The following is a 14,090-nucleotide window of genomic DNA, read 5'->3' as shown; positions in this document are numbered from 1 at the left end:
CGCATGCGCAAAGCGCATTGTGCTGTTGGGCAGGGGGACCTGCGGGCGCCGCCATGTTGGTGTGGGCAGGCCCGTCACTAGCGTCCTGATTGCAGTGCGCATGCGCAAGGCGCCATTGTGCTGGCGGGCAGGGGGACCTGCGGCCGCCGCCATCGTGACCTTGGCGCCGCGCAAGGGCGGAGGGCGCCGCGGGCGGCAAGGGCAGAGGCAATGAGCGGCTCTTTGCCGGCTGTGGGCGGACGTGCCGCCATCTTGGGCTCGGCGCGGGAACGCCGTGGCTGGCAACGGCAAGGGCAGCTGTGAGCGCCGCCATGACGGCTGCGCGCAGGCGCAGGAACGGCACGGCTGGGCAAGGTGACACACGTGGCGCGGACACGCCCCGCCAGTCCTGCGCCCAATCGCAGCGCGTCGCCTTCGTGACGTCACACAAGAGGTGGGGACAGTCTAGGGAGGGGCGGGGCCAGGAGCGGTTGCCACGGCGACGGCGCCCGCTATGACCACGCCCCTCAGGGCGGGGCTGACACAGACCACGCCCCCTCGGGCTCTACCCGGTGTTTGCGGGCCCCGCGCCCCGCCCCGGGGTCACCGAGCGCCACCGCCGCCCCCTCGGGGACCCGCCCGGTTCTCCCCGGTCGCCCCCGCCCCGCTGTGCCCGCCCGGTGCGGCCGGAGCGCGACCCCCGCCGCGCCCCCGCCCTGTGACGTCATCACGCCGCGCCCTCCGCTCCAAGATGGCGGCGGCCGGGCGGGGCTGAGCCGGGCCCGGGCAGGTACCGGGACCGGGGCCAGGGGGTTGAGCCGCGGGGACCGCCCGGAGGGTGGGAGCGCTGAACCGGGCCCGGTCGTACCGGGGCGGGCCCGGGCGGGTACCGGAGCCGGGGAGACCGGGACCGGGACCGGGGGGCTGGAACCGGGGCAGGCGGGGCAGGACCGGCCTCAGGCCTGTACCGGGAGGACCCGGGGAGCGGAGCGGCGGAGCGGTACCGGGGTCAGGCCGTACCGGGACCGGCGGGGGAGGCCGTACCGGGCTGAGGCGGGACCGGCACCGGGGACGCGGACGGGCGGGGACTGAGCGGGAACCGGAGCCGGGTGTGGACTGATCCCAACCGTTCCCGGTACCGGAGAGCGGCTGAGCGGGGTCCCAACCTCTCCGGGGGCTGCGCCAGCTCCGGCCACTTCCCGGTACCGCCGCCTAGCCCAGCGACACCCGCTCCTTTCCCGGTAACGGAGCGGCACCGATCCCTGCCCCGCCACCTCTCCAAGCCCTGTCCGCTCTGCCCGCAGCCCCGGTGCCCTCGCCATGCTGCCCCGGGCCGCTTGGGCGGCTCTCCGGTAACACCGGGCGGCTCTCCGGTAGCACCGGGCGGCTCTCCGGTAGCACCGGGCGGCCCCGCGATGCTGCGGCGGCTGCTGGAGCGGCCGTGCTCGCTGGCGCTGCTGGTCGGGTGCCAGTTCGCCTTCGTGGCGTATTTCTCGCTCGGCGGCTTCCGGAACCTCACGGCGCTGTTCGGTCGCGCCGCCGGTCCCGCCGTGGATTATTCCCGGACCCACGACGTGTACGCCAACCTCAGCCGCGTGGCTACCGGAGCGGCACCGGGAGCGGCCCCGCCGCGCCGCCGGACCCCGCCAGGCCGCTGCCGTTCTGCCCTGAGAGGTCGCCGTTCCTCGGTGAGAGCGGGGGGGGGAACGGGAGGGGAACGGGAGCACCGGGGAGAGAACGGAGACTACCGGGAGGGGAACGGGAGCGCCGGGGAGAGAACGGAGACTACCGGGGAGGGAACGGGAGCGCCGGGGAGAGAACGGAGACTACCGGGGAGGGGAACGGAGCACCGGGGAGAGAACGGAGACTACCGGGGAGGGGAACGGAGCGCCGGGGAGGGGAACGGGAGCACCGGGGAGAGAACGGAGACTACCGGGGAGAGAACGGAGACTACCGGGAGGGGAACGGGAGCGCCGGGGAGAGAACGGAGACTACCGGGGAGGGGAAGGGGAGCACCGGGGAGAGAACGGAGACTACCGGGGAGGGGAACGGAGACTACCGGGGAGGGGAACGGAGACTACCGGGGAGAGAACGGAGACTACCGGGGAGAGAACGGAGACTACCGGGAGGGGAACGGGAGCACCGGGGAGAGAACGGAGACTCCCGCGTGGAGGAAGCGGGACGGGAACGGGGTCTGGACTCCGGAGCACCGGAGACCCCCGAGGGGGAAACCGGGACGGGAACGGGAGCACCGGGGAGAGAACGGAGAACGTCGAGGGAGGAACCGGAGGGGGAAAGAACCGGGGACCCCCGGGTGGGAAGGACCGAGGAGTGACCCCTCCCCGTGGGAGGAGAACCGGTTCTTTACCGGGGGGAGCAGCTGGAACCGGATCCCGCCCCTCCCCCCGTAAAGAACCGGTTCCCGCCCCTGCCCCCGGTAAAGAACCGGATCCGGCCGCTCCCCCCGGTAAAGAACCGGTTCCCGCCGCTCCCGGAAGGACCCGAGCCTTTCCCGGGAGGACGAACCGGTCGAACCGGTTCCCTTCCCCTCCCCGGCCCGGGAAGGAGCCGCCCCTCCCCCGCCGGGACAGAACCGGAGCCCCCGGGGGAAGAACCGGGCCCGGAAGGGAAATCGGGGGGGTTTGGGACCGGGGCAAAGGCCGGGAGCCCCGGGTTGGGACCGGGGGGAACAAACCCTGCCCGGTTTGGGGTTTGGGGACACAAACAGCGATTTTGGGATTTGGGGACACAAACCCTGCCCGGTTCGGGGTTTGGGGAAACAAACACGGATTTTGGGGTTCGGGGAACACAAACCCTGCCCGGTTCGGGGTTTGGGACACAAACACGGATTTTGGGATTTAGGAACACAAACCCTGCCCGGTTCGGGGTTTGGGGACACAAACACGGATTTTGGGATTTAGGGACACAAACCCTGCCCGGTTCGGGGACACAAACACAGATTTTGGGATTTAGGGGACACAAACCCTGCCTGGTTCGGGGTTTGGGGACACAAACACCGATTTTGGAATTTAGGGACACGAACCCTGCCCGGTTCGGGGTTTGGGGACACAACACGGATTTTGGGATTTGGGACACAAACCCTGCCTGGTTCGGGGTTTGGGGACACAAACACCGATTTTGGGATTTAGGAACACAAACCCTGCCCGGTTCGGGGTTTGGGGACACAAACACCGATTTTGGGATTTGGGGGACACAAACCCTGCCCGGTTCGGGGACACCAACACGGATTTTGGGATTTGGGGACATAAACCCTGCCCGGTTCGGGGTTTGGGGACACAAACACCGATTTTGGGATTTAGGAACACAAACCCTGCCCGGTTCGGGGACACAAACACGGATTTTGGGATTTAGGGGACACAAACCCTGCCTGGTTCGGGGTTTAGGAACACAAACACCGATTTTGGGATTTAGGGGACACAAGCCCAGCCCAGTTCGGGGTTTGGGAACACAAACACCAATTTTGGGATTTGGGGACACAAACCCAGCCCAGTTTGGGATCTGGGGACACAAACCCAGCCCAATTTGGGATTTGGGGGACACAAACCCAGCCCAGTTCGGGGTTTGGGAACACAAACACCAATTTTGGGATTTAGGGGACACAAACCCAGCCCAGTTTTGGGATCTGGGGACACAAACCCAGCCCAGTTTGGGATCTGGGGACACAAACCCAGCCAGTTTGGGATCTTGGGGACACAAACCCAGCCCAGTTTGGGATTTGGGGACACAAACCCAGCCCAGTTTGGGATCTGGGGACACAAACCCAGCCCAGTTTGGGATCTGGGGACACAAACCCAGCCCCGTTCAGGGGTTTGGGAACACAAACACCAATTTTGGGATTTGGGGGACACAAACCCAGCCCAATTTAGGATTTGAGGACACAAACCCAGCCCAATTTGGGATCTGGGGACACAAACCCAGCCCAGTTTGGGATTTGGGGACACAAACCCAGCCCAGTTTGGGATCTGAGGACACAAACCCAGCCCAGTTTGGGATCTGGGTACACAAACCCAGCCCAGTTCAGGGTTTAGGAACACAAACCCAGCCCAGTTTGGGATTTGGGAACACAAACACCAATTTTGGGATTTGGGGGACACAAACCCCAGTTTGGGATCTGGGGACACAATCCCAGCCCCGTTCGGGCCGGCCCCCAGCCCCGCTGACGCCCCTCCCCGCAGTGGGCCCGCTGGCCGTGTCCTTCGCCCGGGGTGCCGACGCTGGAGCAGATCCGGGCCAAGAACCCGGGGGTGCAGCCGGGGGGGCGGTAGACCGACCCCCCTGTGCGAGTCCCGCTCCCGCCACCGCTGTCATCGTCCCCCACCGCAACCGCGAGGGCCACCTGGGCCACCTGCTCTACTACCTGCACCCCTTCCTGCAGCGCCAGCAGCTGCACTACGGCATCTACGTGGTGCACCAGGTGGCCACGGCGGGGCTTTGGGGGGTCCCCAGGGGGCTTTGGGGGGTCCCCAGGGTGGGTTTAGGGGTCCCCAGGGGGCTTTGGGGGGTCCCCAGGTGGTTTCAGGGGTCCCCAGGGTGGTTTTAGGGTTCCCAGAGTGGTTTCAGGGGTCCCCAGGGGCTTTGGGGGGTCCCCAGGGTGGTTTTGGGGTTCCCAGGGTGGTTTTAGGGGTTCCCAAAGTGGTTTCAGGAGTCACCAGGGGGCTTTGGGGGTGCTCAGGGCGGTTTCAGGCGTCCCCAGGGGCCTTTGTGGGGTGCTCAGGGTGGTTTTGGGGTTCCCCAGGGTGGTTTTGGGTTCCCAGTGTGCTTTTGGGGGTCCCCAGGGTGCTTTGGGGGTGCTCAGGGTGGTTTTTGGGTTCCCCAGGGTGGTTTTAGGGGTTCCCAAAGTGGTTTCAGGAGTCACCAGAGTGGTTTGAGGGGTCCCAGGGTGGTTTTGGGTTCCCCAGTGTGCTTTTGGGGGTCCCCAGGTGGTTTGGGGGGTGCTCAGGGTGGTTTTAGGGGTTCCCAAGGTGGTTTCAGGGCTTCCCAGGGGGCTTTAGGGGGTGCTCAGTGTGGTATCAGGGGTCCTCAGGGTGCTTTGGGGGTGCTCAGGGTGGTTTTGGGGTTCCCCAGGGTGGTTTCGGGGGTCCCCAGGGTGGTTTCAGTTGGTTTGGGGGGTCCCCAGAGTGGTTTCAGGGGTCCCCAAGGTGTTTTCAGGGGTCCCCAGGGTAGTTTGGGGGGTTTCCAGGGTGGTTTCAGGGGTCACCGAGGGGCTTTGGGGGTCCTCAGGGTGGTTTCCGTGGTCCCCAGGGGGCTTTGGGGCGTCCCCAGGGTGGTTTTAGGGGTCACCATGGTAGTTTGGGGGGTCCTCAGGGTGGTTTCAGGGTCCCCAGGGTGCTTTAGGGTGTCCCCAGGGTAGTTTGAAGGATCCTCAGGTGGTTTGAGTTGGTCTGGGGGTCCACAGGGTGCTTTGGGGTGTCCCCAGGACCTTTTGGGGTGACCCCAGGACATTTTGGGGTGACCCCAGGACATTTTGGGGTGTCCCCAGGCCGGGAACAGCACGTTTAAACCAGGCCAAGCTGCTGAACGTGGGGGTTCAATGGGGATGGTTTATAGGGGATGGTTTGGGGTGTCCCCAGGACATTTTGGGGTGTCCCCAGATATTTTGGGGTGACCCCAGGATATTTTGGGGTGACCCCAGGACCTTTTGGGGTGTCCCCAGGACATTTTGGGGTGACCCCAGGACCTTTTGGGGTGTCCCCAGGACATTTTGGGGTGTCCCCAGACCGGGAACTGCACGTTTAACCCGGGCCAAGCTGCTGAACGTGGGGGTTCAATGGGGATGGTTTATAGGGGATGGTTTGAGGTGACCCCAGGACCTTTTGGGTGACCCCAGGACCTTTTGGGGTGTCCCCAGGACATTTTGGGGTGTCCCCAGACCGGGACTGCACGTTTAACCGGGCCAAGCTGCTGAACGTGGGAGTTCAATGGGGATGGTTTATAGGGGATGGTTTGGGGTGTCCCCAGGACATTTTGGGGTGACCCCAGGACATTTTGGGGTGACCCCAGGCCGGGAACTGCACGTTTAACCGGGCCAAGCTGCTGAACGTGGGAGTTCAATGGGGATGGTTTATAGGGGATGGTTTGGGGTGTCCCCAGGACATTTTGGGGTGACCCCAGGACATTTTGGGGTGACCCCAGGATATTTTGGGGTGACCCCAGGACCTTTTGGGGTGTCCCCAGGACATTTTGGGGTGTCCCCAGGCCGGGAACTGCACATTTAACCGGGCCAAGCTGCTGAACGTGGGAGTTCAATGGGGATGGTTTATAGAGGATGGTTTGGGGTGTCCCCAGGACATTTTGGGGTGACCCCAGGACATTTTGGGGTGTCCCCAGGCCGGGAACTGCACATTTAACCGGGCCAAGCTGCTGAACGTGGGAGTTCAATGGGGATGGTTTATAGGGGATGGTTTGGGGTGTCCCCAGGACATTTTGGGGTGACCCCAGGACATTTTGGGGTGTCCCCAGGCCGGGAACTGCACGTTTAACCGGGCCAAGCTGCTGAACGTGGGAGTTCAATGGGATGGTTTATAGGGGATGGTTTGGGGTGTCCCCAGGACATTTTGGGGTGACCCAGGACATTTTGGGGTGACCCCAGGACCTTTTGGGGTGTCCCCAGGCCGGGAACTGCACGTTTAACCGGGCCAAGCTGCTGAACGTGGGCGTGAAGGAGGCCCTCAAGGACGAGGACTGGGACTGCCTGTTCCTGCACGACGTGGACCTGATCCCCGAGAACGACCACAACCTCTACACTGCGACCCCTGGAACCCCAAACACGCCTCGGTGGCCATGAACAAATTCGGTTACAGGTGAGCCACGCCCTTGGGGACACCTTGGGGACACTGGGGACAGCTGGCTCACTGTCCCCGTGTCCCCAGCCTGCCCTACCCGCAGTATTTCGGGGGGGTCTCGGCGCTGACCCCCGACCAGTACATGAAGATCAACGGGTTCCCCAACGAGTACTGGGGCTGGGGGGGCGAGGACGATGACATCGCCACCAGGTAGGGCTGGGGACAGCCAGGGGACAGCCGGGGGACATGGGGACACTGCCACGGCACGGGGGTGTGGCACTGGGGGGGGGTGGCATCACCGGGTGGGGGGTGTGCCCACCGAGCTGGGGGGGACACGGGGGGTGACATTGCCCTGGGGGGACACAAGGGGTGTGACATTGCCCTGGGGGGGACACAGGGGGTGTTCTGTCACCTTGAGGGGGACACAAGGGATGTGACATTGCCCTGGGGGGGACACAGGGGGTGTGACATTGTCCTGGGGGGGGACACAGGGGGTGTGACATTGCCATGGGGGGACACAGGAGGTGTTCTGTCACCTTGAGGGGGACACAAGGGATGTGACATTGCCCTGGGGGGGACACAGGGGGTGTGACATTGCCATGGGGGGGACACAGGGGGTGTGACATTGCCATGGGGGGGACACAGGAGGTGTTCTGTCACCTTGAGGGGGACACAAGGGGTGTGACATTGCCATGGGGGGGACACAGGAGGTGTTCTGTCACCTTGAGGGGGACACAAGGGTGTGGCATTGCCCTGGGGGGGGACATTGGGGGTGTTCTGTCACCTTGAGGGGGACACAAGGGGTGTGGCATTGCCCTGGGGGGGACATTGGGGGTGTTCTGTCACCTTGAGGGGGACACAGAGGGTGTGACATTGCCATGGGAAGGGGACACTGGGGGTGTGACATTGCCATGGGGGGACACAAGGGTGTGGCATTGCCCTGGGGGGGGACATGGAGGGGGTGTTCTGTCACCTCGGGTGTGACATCCCTTTGGGGAGGACATGGAGGGGTGTGACGTTGCCCTGGTGGGGACAGGACACAGGGATGTCCCCATGCCCTGTCCCCCCGGGGTGACGTGGTGATGAGGCCGTCCCTGCCACCCCGGGGGTGTCCCTGTCCCCTCGGGGTGACACCGTGACCCCCCCCCGGCCGGGGGACACGGGGGCTGTCCCCACGCCGGTGCCGCTGTCACCGCTGTCCCCGCAGGGTGCGCCTGGCCGGGATGAAGATCTCCCGCCCGCCCGTCTCCATCGGCCACTACAAGATGGTGAAACACAAGAGCGACAAAGGCAACGAGGAGAACCCGCACAGGTCCGCGGCCGGGGGGCTCCGGGGTGGGCTCCGAGGGGACAGCGGCGAGGGTTCGGGCGACAGCGGTGACGCGGCGGCCGTCCCCAGGTTCGACCTGCTGGTGCGGACGCAGCGCACGTGGACGCAGGACGGGATGAACTCGCTGAGCTACGCGCTGCTGGCGCGGGAGCTGCGGCCGCTCTACACCAACCTCACGGCCGACATCGGCTGCGACCCCCGCGGCCGCCCCCGAGCCGGCGGCGGCGCCAGCCGCTTCCGCGAGGAGATGCTGCGCAAGCCGCCCCGCGGCGACCTGCCGCGCTGGCACCCTCGCCTCCCCGCAACGGCAGCGCCGGCGCGGGGACGGCGCGGGTGGCACCCGAGGGGACGGCGCTGGGGGGCAACCAGAGCGTGGCACCCCCGCCCTGAGCCCCGAATCGCCGCCCCCCGGAATCGCCGCTCCCCGGAATCGCCGCTCCCCGGAGGCCGGGGTGGGCTCTGGGCTGGGGGTGGCAGCGAGCCCCGGGGGCTGCTGGCCGCGGGGGGACAGGGGACACCCCCGGGGGAGGATGTGGGGTGAGCCCGGCCCTGCCCCTCCGCCCCGCCGCGAGGTTTTTGGGGTCCCCAGCTCGGGCGCGCGGGTATTTATTCTATTTATGAGCCGCTCCCTGGACCTTTCTAAAGGGTTTTTTTCATTAAAAAAAAAATCACTTTGTCTAAGCTGGCGGCCGAGGCGGACCCCGGGGCAGGGTGGGGGGTCGGGGGGAACCCCGGGGTTCAGGGGGGGGACCCCAAAATGCGCCCCACGGCCGCCTTGGCGCTGGCGATGCAGTCGTTGACGGAGACCCCGGAGTAGGAGGCGCCGATCAGGCTCAGGGGCAGCTCCTGCTCCTTCAGGAAGCGCTGGATCCGCTCTGGGGGGACAGCCACAGCAGCTGGGGACACCCTGGGGACAGCAGGACCCCCCCCCCCGGGGACAGCAGGGTCCCCCCCCGGGACAGGGGACACCCCCAGCCCTGCCCCGCTCACCTAGGCGCTCCCAGTGTCCCAGCGTGTACTGGGGGATGCAGTCCTGGGGAAAAGGGGTGGGGGGGACACAGGTGAGACCCTGAGAGCCCCCCCCAAAAATGTCACGCACCCAGAACCCCCCCAAAGTCACCCACCCAGAGCCCCCCCATGAAATGTCACCCAGCCAGAACCCCCCCAAACTGTCACTCCCCACAAATGTCACCCACCCAGAGCCCCTACAAAGTGTCACCCACCCGGAGCCCCCCCAAACTGTCACCCCCCTGTAAAGTGTCACCCCTCCCAAATGTCACCCACCCAGAGCCCCCCCAAACTGTCACCCCCCCAAATGTCACCCACCCAGAGCCCCTACAAAGTGTCACCCACCCGGAGCCCCCCCAAACTGTCACCCCCCCAATGTCACCCACCCAGAGCCCCCCCAAACTGTCACCCCCTCGAATGTCACCCACCCAGAGCCCCTACAAAGTGTCACCCACCCGGAGCCCCCCAAACTGTCACCCCCCCAATGTCACCCACCCAGAGCCCCCCTCCCAGAGTGTCACCCCCCCCTCCAAGTGTCCCCCACCTGCTGCACCCTGACGATGGCACGGGTGGGGGTCCCGGCCAGCCCCAGGTGGTCGCTCACGGCCGCCCGTGCCCGGCGCAGCAGCAGCTCCGGGGCCACCACGGCGGGTCCCGAAGCTCTGCCGGAACCAGGCCCCGCCCAGCATCACCTGGGGGACACCGCCAGCCCCCCAAAGTCACCCCTGTGACACCCACAGTGTCCCCAGGGTCACTCGGTGCCAGCCCCCCAGAGTCACCCCTGTGACACCCACAGTGTCCCCAGGGTCACTCAGTGCCAGCCAGCCCCCCAGAAGTCACCCCTGTGACACCCACAGTGTCCCAGGGTCACTCAGTGCCAGCCAGCCCCCCAGAGTCACCCCTGTGACACCCACAGTGTCCCCAGGGTCACTCAGTGCCAGCCAGCCCCCCAGAGTCACCCCTGTGACACCCATAGTGTCCCCAGGGTCACTCAGTGCCAGCCAGCCCCCCAAAATCACCCGTGTGACACCCACAGTGTCCCCAGGGTCACTGAGTGCCAGCCAGCCCCCCAAAATCACCCGTGTCATCCCGTTCTCAGTGTCCCAGTGTCACCCCCCAGTGTCCCCCCCACTGTGTCCCCAGTGTCCCACCCAGTGTCCCCCCTCCATGTCCCCACCATGAGCCCCCCAAATCACTCATCACTTCCCCCAGTGTCCCCCCACGATGTCCCCTGTGTCCCCCTCACCGTGTCCCCACTGTGAACCCCCCCAAATCACTGCTGTCACTCTCCCTGGTGTCCCCAATGTCCCCCCATGGTGTCCCCATTGTGAACCCCCCCAAATCACTGCTGTCACTCTCCCTGGTGTCCCCACTGTCCCCCCATGATGTCCCCAGTGCCACCCCCGTGTCCCCCCCAAATCACTCCTGTCACTCCCCCCAGTGTCCCCCCACGGTGTCCCCAGTGCCACCCCCGTGAACCCCCCCAAATCACTCCTGTCACTCTCCCTGGTGTCCCCAGTGTCCCCCCACGATGTCCCCAGTGTCCCCCGTGCCCCCCCCCAAATCACTGCTGTCACTCTCCCTGGTGTCCCCAGTGTCCCCCGCAGTGTCCCAGTGCCACCCCCGTGTCCCCCCCAAATCACTGCTGTCACTCCCCCCAGTGTCTCCCCGCGGTGTCCCCAGTGCCACCCCCCGTGTCCCCACCGTGAGCCGCAGCGAGGGCTTCCCGGGGGTCGCGGGGGTCCCGTCGTGCTCCGGGAACGCCACCGAGTCGTAGACGATGCCCAGGAGCGCCGGGTCCTCCGAGGATGGCACCAGGTGGCCAAAACCCTGCGGCGGGAGGCGAGCTGGGGTCACCGCGGGGCTCGGGGTCACCGCGGGGCTCGGGGACAGCGCGGGGACCCTCTCACCGTGACGGGCAGCGCGGCCCCCTCGTACTGCAGGTTAACCACGGCCACGGAGGCGGCCGGGATCGCCCGGAGCTCCCGCGCCAGCGGCTCCGCCTCGGCCGGCAGCGCCCGGGCCAGCGCTGGGGACAGCGGGGACATCAGCGACACGGCGGGGACACGGCGGGGACACGGCGGGGACACGGTGGGGACACGGCGGGACCCCCCCGCCCCCGGCCCAGGCGCGGCCGTACCTGCGGCAGGGAGGGCGCTGACAACGTGATCGGCCGTGATGGTGGCATCGGGCAGCGTGAGCTGGGGACACGGGGGGACACTGGGGACACGGCCGGGGACACTGGGGGGACACTGGGGACACGGCTGGGGACAGGACTGGGGACACGGCTGGGGACACGGGGGGACACTGGGGACACGGCTGGGGACAGGACTGGGGACACGGGGGGACACTGGGGACACGGCTGGGGACAGGACTGGGGACACGGGGGGGACACTGGGACACGGCTGGGGACACTGAGGGGGGACACTGGGGAGGGGACTGGGGACAAGGGGGGGACACGGCTGGGGACACTGAGGACACGGCTGGGGACACTGAGGGAGGACACTGGGGACACGGCTGGGGACACTGGGGACAGGACTGGGGACACTGGGGAGGGGACTGGGGACACTGAGGGGGGGGACACTGGGGACAGGACTGGGGACACTGGGAGGGGACACTGGGGACAGGACTGGGGACACTGGGGACAGCACCGGGGAGGGGACTGGGGACACTGGGGATGGGCCGGGGTGACTGGGGACACTGGGGACAGGCCGGGGTGACTGGGGACACTGAGGACAGCACTGGGGGGACCGGGGAGGGACTGGGGACACTGGGGACAGGCCGGGTGACTGGGGACACTGGGGACAGCACTGGGGGCACCGGGGAGGGGACTGGGGACACTGGGGACAGGCCGGGGTGACTGGGGACACTGGGGACAGCACCAGGGAGGGGACTGGGGACACTGGGGACAGCACCAGGGAGGGGACTGGGGACACTGGGGACAGGCCGGGGTGACTGGGGACACTGGGGAGGGGACAGAGAGCACCGCGGGATGGGGACGGAGAGCGGGAAGGGGACACAGGGAGGGGACCGGGTGGCACCGGCAGTGTCCCCACCTGCCAGCGGCCCGCGGCGGCGGCACAGGTGTGTCAGGGGCGCGTGGCAGCGCAGCTCGGCCCCGCGGGGGGACACGAAGGCCACCAAGGCGCGCGCCAGCGACTCCATCCCCCCGCGCAGGGACCACTGGCTCCAGCGCTCGGCCCGCGCCCGTCGCGCCAGCCCCGCCGCCGGCCCCGCTCCGCCGCCACCTGCGGCGACACCGGCGGTGACGACGCGCCGGGGGGACCCCCCATGCCACCCCTCGCTGGATCCCGGTGACAGCCACACGAGAGGTCCCCAGCGGTGTCACCAGCCCCGGGTGTCCCCCACGGTGTCCCCTGTGCCAGCCCCAAGGGGTGGCACCCGGAGGCCCCCGTGGTGTCGCCCTGTCCTGTGGCCAGCGGATGCCAGTGCTAGCCCAGGCAGCGTCCCCATAGTGTCCCCACCGTGGCCCAGCACCAGCCCTGGAAGTGTCCCCACAGTGTCCCCAGCATGTGGCACTGCCAGCCCCAGCGGTGCCCCCCATGTCCCCACTGTGTGGCAGTGCCAGCCCCAGCAGTGCCAGCCCCAGCGGTGTCCCCCGTGTCCCCACCGTGTGGCAGTGCCAGCCCCAGCGGTGTCCCCAGTGCCCCCAGTGTCCCACCGTGTGGCAGTGCCAGCCCCAGCGGTGTCCCCAGTGCCCCCAGTGTCCCCACCGTGTGGCAGTGCACCCCCAGCGGTGTCCCCCGTGTCCCCGCCGTGTGGCAGTGCCAGCCCCAGCGGTGTCCCCCGTGTCCCTGCCGTGTGGCAGTGCCAGCCCCAGCGGTGTCCCCCGTGTCCCCACCGTGTGGCAGTGCCAGCCCCAGCGGTGTCCCCCGTGTCCCCACCGTGTGGCAGTGCCAGCCCCAGCAGTGCCAGCCCCAGCGGTGCCAGCCCCAGCGGTGTCCCCCGTGTCCCCACCGTGTCCCACCGTGTGGCAGTGCCAGCCCCAGCAGGACGGAGCCGCGCCGTCTCTCGGCCTGGAACAGCGCGGGGAAGCAGCTGCGCACGCTCAGGGCCCGGCTGTCCCCGGCAAACACCCCCCGGCACAGGCTGTCCACGGCCAGCTCGGCCACCTGCGGGACGGGGACACGGACAGTGACACAGGGACACGGGGACACGGGGACAGGGATGGTGACACAGGGACAGGGACACGGGGACAATGACACTGGACTGGGACACGGGACAATGACACGGGACGGTGACACAGGGACAGGGACACAGGGACAATGACACAGGGACAGGGACACAGGGACTGGGACACGGGGACAGTGACACAAGGACAGGGACAGTGACAATGACACAGTGACAATGACACAGTGACAGTGACACGGTGACAGTGACACAGGGACAGGGGACACAGGGACTGGGACACGGGGACAGGGACAGTGACACAGGGACAGGGACACAGGGATGATGACACAGTGACAATGACACAGTGACAGTGATACAGGGACAGGGACAGGGACACAATGACACAGTGACACAGTGACACAGTGACAATGACACAGTGACAATGACACAGGGACAGGGACACAGTGACAATGACACAGTGACAGTGACACAGTGACAGTGACACAGTGACACAGGGACGGTGACACAGTGACAGTGACACAGTGACACAGTGACAGTGACACAGTGACAATGACACAGTGACAGTGACACAGGGACAGTGACACAGTGACAGTGACACAGTGACAATGACACAGTGACAGTGACACAGGGACAGTGACACAGTGACAGTGACACAGTGACACAGTGACACAGTGACACAGTGACAGTGACACAGTGACAATGACACAGTGACAGTGACACAGGGACAGTGACACAGTGACAGTGACACAGTGACAATGACACAGTGACAGTGACACAGGGACAGTGACACAGTGACAGGACACAGTGACACAGTGACA

At 66.6% G+C, this 14,090-nt stretch overlaps 2 protein-coding genes across 2 annotated transcripts; one reads left to right on the top strand and one right to left on the bottom strand.

The window, feature by feature from the left end:
- Positions 1-676: 676 nt before the first annotated feature.
- LOC137466433 (beta-1,4-galactosyltransferase 3-like) lies at positions 677-8,668 on the top strand. The gene is given in 11 exon segments (XM_068178157.1): positions 677-769; positions 1,284-1,601; positions 1,604-1,667; positions 4,176-4,201; positions 4,203-4,262; positions 4,265-4,414; positions 6,611-6,740; positions 6,743-6,800; positions 6,870-6,992; positions 7,990-8,094; positions 8,182-8,668. Coding segments are annotated over 10 exon segments (1,395 nt in total). The 5' UTR covers positions 677-769; positions 1,284-1,394; the 3' UTR covers positions 8,654-8,668.
- Positions 8,669-8,833: 165 nt separating this feature from the next.
- Positions 8,834-13,253, bottom strand: LOC137466434 (protoporphyrinogen oxidase-like; the record flags this gene model as incomplete). The annotated part of the gene is given in 9 exon segments (XM_068178158.1): positions 8,834-8,987; positions 9,103-9,145; positions 9,665-9,773; positions 9,775-9,812; positions 10,825-10,950; positions 11,031-11,149; positions 11,261-11,361; positions 12,203-12,368; positions 13,109-13,253. Coding segments are annotated over 9 exon segments (984 nt in total), but the record flags the coding sequence as incomplete, so codon positions are not given.
- Positions 13,254-14,090: the final 837 nt, after the last annotated feature.

The sequence above is a fragment of the Anomalospiza imberbis genome, unplaced genomic scaffold (genome assembly GCF_031753505.1).
Source record: "Anomalospiza imberbis isolate Cuckoo-Finch-1a 21T00152 unplaced genomic scaffold, ASM3175350v1 scaffold_211, whole genome shotgun sequence".
NCBI lineage: Eukaryota > Metazoa > Chordata > Aves > Passeriformes > Viduidae > Anomalospiza > Anomalospiza imberbis.
The sequence above is the reverse complement of the archived record's forward strand: the minus strand, read 5'-3'. Positions and strand labels throughout refer to the sequence as shown.